The following is a 12,115-nucleotide window of genomic DNA, read 5'->3' as shown; positions in this document are numbered from 1 at the left end:
AAATAAGACATGTTTTTGTTGGTGCTTTTAAAGACAGACGGATTCCATTTAGCCATGGGCCACAGGAAAGATGACAGAAAAAAATAATAAGGGTGTTTGTTAAGACATTGACCTCTCTGGAAGGACTGTAACGGCTTGAGAAACTTCCAGAACAGAAGTTCTCCCCAACATACTTTATCATTATCATTTATCTTTATAATTATAGTGGTACATTTTTCCATATGCTGCTGTGCTTACACCCTTCCTGCTGCCACTGGCGTACTCCATCTCCAGCTATTATGTAGAAACTATTCCAGACTGACAAGAACATCTATCTGTGCATACCCAGTGATTACACACACAGTTTTACTTGGAAATAAAAGAGGATAAGTGTAAAACCGGTGTGTACATTGAGTATTAGCATAGCACATTTCTGTTGGTTCACTAAAAAAATTGCCTTTAAAGAGGAATACTACAAGTATTTTTTGTAATAAAGATTTGAATCAAAATGTTTTTTACAAATGCCCCTATCAGTAAAAATGGAATTGTCTACATGTGAACTGACGTGTAAACATGTTTTTCAAAGTATCCCCATAACTTTCAAACAGCCTTCAGGGACTACAGGAAAAACACAGTAATATGGCAAATGTTATAAATCTCCAGAATAACTCTTATCCCATTTATGTTTTGATTCTGTCATTACCATCCATCTATCCTTATCCTGAGGCAGTAATGAAAAACAAGACTTGTTTCAAACATGGAAGAATAAGCACTGTGCTTTGAAAGATATAGTTAACTAAACTGAGCCTGGACTATCATCAGTGCATTAAATGTTTTGCCAATTTTAATCCAAACTCACACTGCTATAACTCTTTTGGAGCTTGTCTTCCATTAAAACTGCGGAGAATGACCAGGGCACATGGCAAAGCAATGAAACTGACAAATTTTAGCTATTCTTACTTTGACACAGTGAAAGCAATATGGGAAAAAGTGGTGAAGGTTCAAATCACAAAGGGTGCATATTTCAAAAGTGTCTGAGTCACACATGAACCTCCAGGTAGATTTTTCCATCATGTCCACATGACTCAGGAATACCGCTCTCCAAAACCCTGAAGGTTGTGTAAGCATTAAGATGTGAGAAGTTTTCATGTATGACCTTACTATGCCAGCAGAAGTTTATTTTCAATACTACTTATTCAGAAATAGCAATGCTACCTCAACCTATTTGATATTATTTTTCCATGGCTTTTGGAGTAAGACCAGCAAAAATCACTGATAACCAAAAATAAAACCCCTTTTAAAATTATATCTGCAGTTGTTTATTAACAACGCCCTACAATATCAGTTCTATACCTGCAGAGTCCTTGACTGTTCATCTGAGTTTCTCTTTTTAGGATAAAAATGTTCTGAATACTATTTTCTTACAAAATGTAATTTTGGTTGTTTTCTGTTTTTAAGGGTATCACAGAAGTAAGAAGACAAACAAGGCTGAGAAGGAAAATCAGTATACTCAAATATTTTCCAGTTAATATATATGTCATTTTTGGTTGTTAGGGTCAGAAGTTTATCTGCTTGTAGTTAAAAAGCTACAGAAGGAATTGGAGATACAATCTTTTACTATAGTGGGCTTTTTAATCCGCCAAGTAAATGGATACAGAATGTACACATGCACACATCAGGAAAATGTTGCTGAAATTGATATACAAAGGGAAATAAAGGACAAAAATATCTGACAGGCCAACCTACTGCAGGGGATATCACTGAAGAAAGAGCTTTGTATTTGCTTCACAGGGAGGCAGGTGGGAAGGGAGATGAGACAGGCAGGCAAAGGAGGGACAGACAGACACAGGATGGTAGTGCTGTGCAGCACAGCTCTGGCCTCCTGTCGGCAAGCCTGCCAGTCTGAGAGAACATTGCCCTGTCTGTGCACGGCACGCTGAGTGAAAAACCCCCTTTGTCTCCTCTACAGCATGGTTCTGCCTGTCTTTTTGTCATGAGGGACACTACGTGATGTTAAATTATACATAAATATCAAGTAGGACTTTCTGTCAGAAATGAAAAGCTAATCATTCAGTAATGTGATTTAGTGGATACTTATACTCAAAACAAAGAATTAACCACCACTGTTTGGGCAATTCAAACTGTGCTTTCTGTATGAGTTCATCTCTACTGACAAAGAATAATAGAGGCTCAACAAAATGTTCTCCTTCCTGGAGCAAGGGGAATGTAACATTTACCTGCAGTGGTGTCCATGGGGACATCACATGCCACAATCAATCACCTCATAAAATATTACGAAGTAATATGGTGGCAATTTAGAAAATAGCATGGAAAACTAGCTTACAAGAAGAAACAAAAAGCTACCCAAATTAGAACATTCCCAGTTTCATCAGCTCACAGGATTACCAAAACTCACATCTTTAATTCTGCCAACTTTATTGTCATCTTTTCTTCTTCTTTTTTTTTTTGAGCTATGGAGCTGCCTAGAATAGCGCCTATTATATAGTTAGGCATGGAGCTACAGAAACTTAAAGTGAACACAGATTCTTTATTTTCTTTCAAAACAGACCATTAATTCTGAAGTCTCCCGAATTCTCTGTGTGGCAATACTCTGACAAGTTTTCAGACATTTCTAATAAAGAATTCATCTCTGAATGAAACCTGGGGAATGGTAGTTCTGCCTTTTTGCTTTTTATGCTTCTTTGGTACTAAATGCCTCATGTCCTCATAAGAACATAATCTTTGGAAACATATGGGAAAAATCTGTCAGTGAAGAGTCTAGGACTGCTACAGAAAACACATGGAAGTAACCCACAACAGCAATGAGACTGGAATAGAAATGGTACACCACTTATCCACTCTCCCTCTACTTTTCCATCTAGAATCACAATTCCCTTTTATGACATGACTCTCTGGTTCACAGTGAACACCAATTTAACTCAGCATTTTGAGGGGGCCACTCACTATAAGAGACAAGTTTTCTCTTCATGTCCTTACTAAGGGGTAAATACATTCAATTACCTTATCATAATACCTCTCCTAGTACTGCATAAAAATGCTTTGCTCAATATTGTCAAATAAAACTCAAACACATAATTACACAAAACCTGGGACTGGTAAAGTGCTTAAGTTTTTCTTTTAGAAAGGGAGTCTTTTTGCAAGGATTGGAGATTCTTTGGCTTCCACAAGTCTCGTAACTCATTATGTACACACATCTAAGACTTTTTGTGGTCTCCTATTAAATCCAAATATTAGAATATAGGACTGATGTTAACTGTGAATTTGCTCAACATGTTTCATCTTCCTACAAAGAATACAGCAACAGCTTTACTCCACTGAGACAGAAAGTTCTCCCAGGGTCTGCAGAGAGGTGAAGTACTGCAGCAGCAGGAATTGGGTGACCAGTCAGAACCACATTATGCTCCCTGCCTTGCCAGAGAACTGAAGAACTTGCCTCCAAAGACCTGAGGGGTGTGGAAAGGGGGCTACAAATTGGGATGAGAGACTTGTGCAACTAAACAGATATATAGTCTATCCACGTTGCTGTACAGCTAACTCTCACCAGAAGTTACACTACTGTGAAGTCAAAATATTTGAACAAAAATATGAATAACAAACAATCCTAAGCTACAGACCTTCATTTTAATATTACTCCTCTTCTATAAATCAATATATTGATGATTATGTGGAGCATGCATTTAAATTTTGATTAATGGCACTGTCAAGTGGATCTATACCTGAGAAACTCAAAAAAGGTAGAAATGTAACTAAAGTGATCTGTCTATAGTGGAATTCAACATGCTGTTTTCTCCTGGTATATCACTAATATTTAGGTAAAAAGCATCAAAACTCTTCTGTGAGGTAAACAAAAACCAGCTGCACTAGACCTAATGAATGTTGGTTAGAAACATATTGCTGCTTTAAGTAGTTATAAATTGATAAAATGACAATTTACTGGGGGCAGAGGGGGAAAGAGCTGACTGGTCAAATCATAAAGCAGATTCAGATTTAGTAGAGACTCTCTAAGACAGTTGTGCTTCACCCTTTTCCATTACGTTGAAATGCATTACTGAGGCACTGTATCCTCATCCTTGATATGAAGCTGCACAGGACGTTTTTGATGGATAAGCATGTAAGGGAATGGTCACGTGTTGATCCTGGCAATTCAAAGTACGCAGGAATGCGGTTATTTTGCAGTCCCTGAAGCACAGCTTCAGAAGCAACACTTCAGAACTTGTTACTCTCTTACAATCAAAGCTATTAGATAACACATCACCCATTCTTCCTTTTCCACTAAATCAAATGGTGTTCCTTAAAGAAACAGAATCTTTATGGCAGAGGGCTCTTGTCACAGGGAGCAGCCGGCTGCTATTACATGACCCAAGACTTCAATGTGGTTGGACAAGCAGAGCAAGGCTGCAATGGAAGCACTTTTAGCCAGATATAACCAAGTATCCACTTACTGTTGGTTGCATAACATATGGCGGATGAGGCATCCATGAAGTACTCTGGACCTGCATATCAAATACTTTTAATTAGCATAGAAAAGTTTAAAACTTAAAGATTTACTTGAAAATATTTTCTCTATTACAACTAAGGTGCTAATTTTGACAAAAGAGTTAAGTCTTATAACTCAACACAAAATTAATTTACGCTTCATAAAGTTATTGACAAAGGAGAAAGATTTCAAATTTCATTTGATAATGTTTTCCACCAAAGTCAGAAGTCTGAGTGATTGCAGCACTTCTATGAATCACAACATTTTATCTCGTAAAGAAGCCTTCAATATTCTATGTGTCCTATTTTTTCATTTGCATTGTTTGCTTTCATCCATCAATGTAATCATGAACATGTCATCCAACCGACAGTGCAGGAGACATAAAATGTTCAAAGTTTATTTTCAAAAGTATCTGTATGAACTTTTAAAGGCATAACATTTTCAGAGATCCCACAATGACTTATTCTGTTTCCAGGAAGAACTGCAGATCTAATTCAGAGCTTTTGAAAAGTATTCTAATTGAAATCTTTCACAGCAAAGCTGGCTTAAGAAGTCTGTCCCTCCAGGATCATTCTTAGCTTGAACATCCTGGGGTCTGCTCCCACCAGAACTCCATACGCATCACCAAAGACTTTCTTTGTTGTTCTGCCTTGTGACTATCATGTAATATATTTCAAGGATATAATAATTTTACTAAGAATTAGACACATGATAGAGTTTTTGCGTATTTGTTGTGGCATCTCTGAGCCACAGCTACCTTTTGTGCTATGTGTGAATGGCCCACATGCTATCATAACTCAGTCTCAGCCCCAAGAATTTTGTATGTTAGTTTCCTTTTGCATCAGCCTGGACAACCCAACACATAAGTACACAAAAGATGTAGCTGTGCTAGAGCCACCAGAGGACACCTCACTTGCTGTCCCAGAGATGGGTGTGTGTCACCTCAGACTGAGCAGGACCAGGAATAACAAGGAGAAAGCTACAAAGTCCCACTTCTCCAGATGCCCTGTGATTTTGTTAATGAAGAAAGTGTTGCAAATTAATTGTATAACCGTGTGCTCCAACATTTGCATATGTTTATCAAAGGCTATTTTTTGTTAAAAAGCAAGTTCAGCAAAACATCTTTAGAACCAAAACCAGCACACCCACATGTGAACACACCTCTACTACAACACTTTCTGCTGTGAATCCCCATGAGCTGAAACACACTAGAGCTGCCACAGCTTGCTGCTGCTCATTGGTCCCACTCTTGCACCACTGCAGCTCCTTCACAGTGCCAAGGTAAATGTCTTTGGGCTTACAGTGCAAACTATCTAAGCAAAATTATATAGGTTAAAAAAAAATAAAAATGAATGGTTTTGGTGCAAATGCATGAAAACACAAATTGACGCAATGGTTCAAACCAGAGTGGGAAAAGGGGAGCAACTGTGAACTGTGGAGCAGTGATGAAAGTAAGTGGCTGAGTGGCCTGAACTCAGTGGCCTGAATGGGAAGTAGTATGGCTCTTAAGCCAGCTTTGCTACCAAGAAAATTGCGTGTGAGCTGCACTCAATGCAGCATATGTCTCTGGCATTGACTCTTTGGCACTGCCATTAGTGAAATTTACTGAATTTACCTCATCAAAACAACTTTTGTTTGGCAAATGCTGCATAGCCATCTCAAATAAAATAACACAAAGAGAATTACAAGAATCATCTATCTTTGAAGATCAAGTTTAAAGTAGAGTAACTGCCCAGAATTACCTGTAGGCAGTACCATACCACCTGCAACCCCCCAGCCACAACCAACCAACCAACCCTAACATTAAGAACAGACCACCATGCAGCTTTGAAAGTTTGAGTAGCTTATTTCAGGTAAGACTCAGGGCTGGAAAAGCACTGATGGCACAGGAGAGAAATAACTAAAATTGGAAAATGTATAGTCAATGACCAGATTCTGTGAAGTAATAAGTTCCCAGACGATGGCTAATAATAAAAATGTACAATCTGGTTTTGACTTCCATCTCAGAAAGACAATGATTTCCCAGTGGAGACCTGAAAGGGATATGCTGAAAAGAGAAATTCTGAATAACATGGCATGTAGCAGACTAAAGAATGATTTGAGGACACTTATCCTCAAGTAATTTGCTTTGTCAGGGTTTATTGGATAAAAATGAGTACTTTTAAAGGATGTAGTTACTGGAAAAGTAACTACAAAGTATAATGCAGTCAACATAAATTATTAAAAAAAACCACTTAAATTTTTTTGGCTAATGAAGGGGAGCCAAAATGAGGGAACAGATTGGAAATTAAGCAAAATGTTGTTTATCAGAGAAGCTGATTGAAATTAAGAATTACAGCGGCTTTCATTACTGCTGTAAAGAATGCAGGAAACACTTAAAACTCTCCCCAATGATACCTGAATATTCCTAGAAAGCCCTTTGTTTCAAGTGTGACTCACGAGTACAAGCACTCACAATTTTCTGTGGTATACACTCTGCCTTCATCCACATCCAAAACATCATTAACTGGGAAACACAGTAGACAAGTGCATATCTGACGTACCTGATATGTAGAGACAGGGGAAGCAGCAATGAATGGCGTGATTGATGTCTGTGGAATCATGCGGTTTGTTGGAATACTGTACGGTGAGGAATAAAATCTGCAAACAAAGAACAAAGGCAAGAGTTTTTTGAACCTTTTGACTACTTAGGCTCTGACTAAATAATTCACTGCCTCCTGGGCAAAGAGAGAAAGAGTCTACCCAGGTAATTATGTCCATCTATTTCCAAAAGTACAATAAAAAAGATGTGATGGCTCCATTGAGCAGATCTTGAAAATGGAAAGGAGGAGGAATATTTACACAAAGCATATTTTTTTTTCACTTCAACTAGCACAAATATAGAACTTCACAATACAAGAAGCAATTATCTGAGATGCAAAGACAGCTGATTTTCCAGGGCGCTAGCTAGTGAAAGGAAATTTCTTACATGATATCGAAAACAACATTACTGATTTCATTTTTTACACAGGGTACTGTTTTCTTTTCATATCCTAGTGCTTCAGTGCTGAGAATAACACATTCTATATACATGCCTGAATTATTTTATTAAGAGGTGGCTACAAAAACTCTGGCTGAAATTTTCGTATTCATCTATGCAGAGAGCAAAACCCCCTTTTTCTGCTGAAATGTATCAGGAATTATGAGGCTAAATGCCCCAGGCAGCACTGAAAAGCTCAGATTTAGTCGGTTTTATTTCCACTGTTGCATGCTATGAACAGAATCTGCACCATCTCTTGCTTGATGGTAATGTTATATTCTTTCTCCTTCCCCATGGGTTAATGATTATTGATAAAATTATCACTTGGAAAATATCATCACTATTGCTGGATTGTGTTAGTACTTAATATGTGTACGCATTTGACCTTTTTGCAATTTCAACTGTTAGCCAGAACAATAAAATTGCTTAAAAAAAAGAATGTTTGTGGTTTTACTGTTGTCTAAATGCCTGTATTTTGGACTCAGAGAGGAACACTCAGGTGCAGTGCTCTTTTGTACAATTTAAACCTCATGTAGATCTTTCTCACATAGGATGCACCAGTAAGTAACAGAAGATTCTGCACAGTGAAGTGAATTGCATTCCCTCTCTTTTCATATTTTTTCCCCCTCCCTCCTCTGAGGCAATCAACAGTAGCTTTCCATGAGAGCTATGCAACAACAACAAAAAAGTCATTACTGGTGTTTAAACAAGTACTCTATTTCCTGATCGCCCTGGCATCACAGATTTAGTACTAATCAGTCTAGTTCAGACTGGATGCATTCATTCTGGATGCAGGCTCAAATAACTACCGACATCAACCAATAGCCTTGGAAAAACAGGCTGCTCTCTTTGAACGTTGGGTGGAAACATTCAAAGTTAGGAGGGGAGAGGGAGACAGAGAAGCAATCATTTGTTCTTTCTATTCCAAATCAGATTTTAAAATGCCAAAAGCAGCAGGTGGTATCTGAGTGATTTTTTGTTTAATAGAAATCTAATGCTATTTTAGGACCATTTATCAACCCTCACAATGCTCACACAGAGACTATTTTAAAATAGTCCAATTGCCCAATTTTATATATATCCTATTATGAGAACTTAGAGGCAATTGTATCCCCATGCTTATACCAAATATTGCATTCACACAACATCAAGGGAGAAGGGATTTTTATACCACTAGGGAGATTAATCTATGGCACTAGCATGTTGCATATTATCTAACCCCTTTACAGGGGTTTTCTCCCAGATTAATGTTAACCAGAAATCTCTTGGCTATGCTCTTGCTAAGTGGGTCAATTAATAAATGATCTGTGGAGCAAATGAAAATACTCGATGGCAGACTGACAGAATTTAGTCTATGGGTAAAATGTGTAAAGTATAGAAATATATATAAATCTTTTAAACTAAAAGATAATATAAAACTATAACTCTTTTGAGAAAACCACACATTTTTGTTTATTCTTTTCTCATTCTGTTCATAAACCTGGCATTGATGCTGGGCTCATACCCTTAACGATGCATGAACCACTCGGACAAAGACAAGTACAGGGAAGAAACAACTTTACATTTGGAAATAGTGCTGACTCTTTGGAATAAACTCTCCAGTAAATCCCAGCAAATACTAACAAATTTACAGAAAATGTGTGCTAAGCCAAGAAGTTGACTGACAGCTTGCCATTTCAGTCTCAGCTTAGAGATGCATTTATCTGAATAGTACACAAGCCTGTAGAATATATACTATGGTAATGTGGAAAATACAGCCCTTCCCACACCACTGCCAATACCGTTTATCTGTCGCCATTTGGAAGGCTCTCAAATAAGCATCAAATAAAATATACCACAGGACATTCAGCTGTATTGGGAAAATTAGTGCACAAGGGCATCAAGGAAGGGAAATGAAGAAACTCTGATGCTGCAAATGACAATGCAGGAAAGTCCAGTTCTTATATATTTAAATTTTAATAATAATAAAAAAAAAAAAAAAAAAAAAAAAAAAAAAAAAAAAAAAATCAAGTGTTACAATCTCAGCCACTGCAACAGGCTGCAAAGAAATTATTTTGTAGTCAGGAAATCCTTACATCAAGAGACAAAGGCTTGTCTTCTTTCCTCAGTGCCACTTGTGGCCAGAAGGATCTAATAGTAAAAATAGTGGATGTCTCTGCCATATGTGAAGAACAGTGGTGTGGTGAGGATAGAGGTGTCCTTGCTGGGGATGGACTCAAGCATAGCCACCCTGAGGTATGGGATGCTCAACCTACCAAACTGCTGGAATAATTTGCTCCCAGGGCAGAACTCGCTGACAAAGAGGGCTCAACACACCCTCACCCATGGGACACTGAGGCATCTCCCTAAATTCCCTTTACATACAAACGGGCTAATATCCTCATATGCAACTGGCACAAGTGGCATGCTAGGAATCTAATAAGAGACATGGGGAACAAAAACACAAGGGTGGCCTGGCCTGGCACAAACCCTACAGCAAAACAAGATTTGCAGCTGAGGACCTTCCTATAGTCAGTCTTAGGCTTTGCCTTATTTTTTTTCTTTAGGCTTAGGGAGAAGTGCAATGAGGTGGGAGATGTATGTTTTAAGTTCATTCAAGGGAATACAGGACTCTCAGTCATCAGAATATCTACATCAGAAAGAGGAGTGTAAAGAGATATGAAAGGCTTTGATTTGGCTTAGATATATTAAATTATGCCTCCAAGTTTCCTGGCATTAAAATGCGCACAGTGTATATAGTACCGTGCACTAGGTATTGTGAGAGCTGTAGGCTTTGTGGTGTGGTTGACCCGGGAGCACTAAGGAGAACTTTCCAGAAGGCTCAGCTGCATTTTCTGCAGATGCAGTTTGCATCCTTACATTGATCTGTGCAGTTTTTTGCAGGTGCAAGACAATGTCCCTGCTCCTCAGCTGCAATTGCAATGCTAGGAGCACAAGCACGCAGGTGGCAAGGGCAAGGCAAAATGGACCTCACCCTTGTATTAAAAATAGACTTTTTCAGCATGCCTAGATTCCATAAGCAAAGGGAAACTCATCACTAGTAGGCAAAAAGATGCTCTTGGAAGTTCCTGAAGGGATGTTTATAAGGGACTCAAAAGAACACATTTTTAAGTGACATTTAAAAGAAGCAAATTTCCAGCACCTCATCAGGCACACAGAGGCAGCGCTTTAACAACAATTTCTGTTGCTTAACAGACAAAGCACATCCTCCCCTACTACACCAACCCTCCCTTTGCATTTGGGGACTGCATTATCTGCAGTGTCTGGTCACTATTTCCCTGCCAAAAAGTGGGAAAAAAAAAATCCATATGGTTCCCATTCTATTGGGGAATGTGCAAGCTTCCAGACAGAATCTGCACAAGAGCAAGATTCTATTTGCACTGCAATAAACACCATTTGCTCATGCCTCGTGCCTGCGGGCAGTACTGAAAAAGTTAGATTCATAAATAGTATCCTGGGGCTCACATAATGTAAGAGTATTACCAAGCATTATCAAGGCAGCAATTTTCTGTTGCAACAAGGCACACAGTCAGATGTTGGAGCTGGAAAAGACCTAGCTGAATATTGAGCCCATTGGCCAGCAAATGCACAAAATTGTCCCCCAGATATGAGGTACTAAACTGATACAGCACATCACAATCTTAGTCAAATGGCCAGGAGGACTCCAACCTCAGGAACATTTTAAATGAGCTTCCTTACAGTGCAAGTACAAGAGCCCTATCCTGCTCCTTGTATGAGTGCATAAAACTACTAAAACAATGTTAATGCCACAAATTAAAAAATCAATAGCATTTCACAACAGGCACACTACTCCCCAAAATAAAACCCGAGTACCTTTGTAAATACAATTCCAAAAAGGCTGATTATAAAACAAGAAAAAAAGGCAAAGTGGTTGCCAAGTGAAAAGATCTTATCTACTGAAGTGAGTGCTTACCATATCTTCAGTACCTCATACTGCAATGCTATGGTACACTATGGACTGGATTCTCCACTGCATTATACCAGTTTTACGCTGATGTAACTCCACTGGATGCTTAAACAGAGCTACACGGGCATAAAAACAATATAATGAAATGGAGAATAGAGCTTTACAATGTAATAGACTCAGAAGAAAATCATCTATTTCTTAGCAGAGAAAAAAATCATAGTAATTTTTAGTGAAAGCCTCTCTCACACTGTTTTATTTCTGCTATAGATTTTCAAGGCAAATATGCAGTTATATGGTAATAAAAGTCATAGTATGACACCATGAACAATAAGAAACTACCTTTTCATTTGGAAACAAGAGTCCATATTCTTCCCTGAGGTTTGGTTATGGCCCAACTCAAAACCTAATATAATCTATGCCTCTTAAGGAACTGTGAATTTTAAATACCACCCCATGACACCTGCTGCAGAGACATGTTTCTCTAGTAGGCTTCCATCCTCCACATAATCCTGTGTGGACTTAGCAATTTAGATGCATCCAAATGCATCAACCCTATAAAGAACTCTAGTAAACGTCAGCATATGCAGTTAAGCTTTCTTTTTAAATTTTGTTGGTGGTTCATAACTCTTCTGAATCATCACCTTGACTTGGTATCTTTACATTTCTCATCCCCAGACTCAGTTCACTAAGT

General features: G+C 38.3%; 1 protein-coding gene across 3 annotated transcripts in view; it reads right to left on the bottom strand.

The window, feature by feature from the left end:
* The window catches only part of RBMS3 (RNA binding motif single stranded interacting protein 3), a 701,764-nt gene that overhangs the window by 61,053 nt on the left and 628,596 nt on the right, over positions 1 to 12,115 (bottom strand). For all 3 annotated transcript variants that reach the window (XM_053943264.1, XM_053943265.1, XM_053943273.1), the window contains 2 exons: positions 7,021 to 7,117; positions 4,443 to 4,493 (listed from right to left, as the gene is read on the bottom strand). In XM_053943264.1, the coding sequence (XP_053799239.1) occupies positions 4,443 to 4,493; positions 7,021 to 7,117 (148 nt within the window). The remainder of the gene's footprint in view (positions 1 to 4,442; positions 4,494 to 7,020; positions 7,118 to 12,115) is intronic.

Source organism: Vidua chalybeata, chromosome 1, assembly GCF_026979565.1.
Source record: "Vidua chalybeata isolate OUT-0048 chromosome 1, bVidCha1 merged haplotype, whole genome shotgun sequence".
In the NCBI taxonomy this organism is placed as follows: Eukaryota; Metazoa; Chordata; class Aves; order Passeriformes; family Viduidae; genus Vidua; species Vidua chalybeata.
The sequence above is the reverse complement of the archived record's forward strand: the minus strand, read 5'-3'. Positions and strand labels throughout refer to the sequence as shown.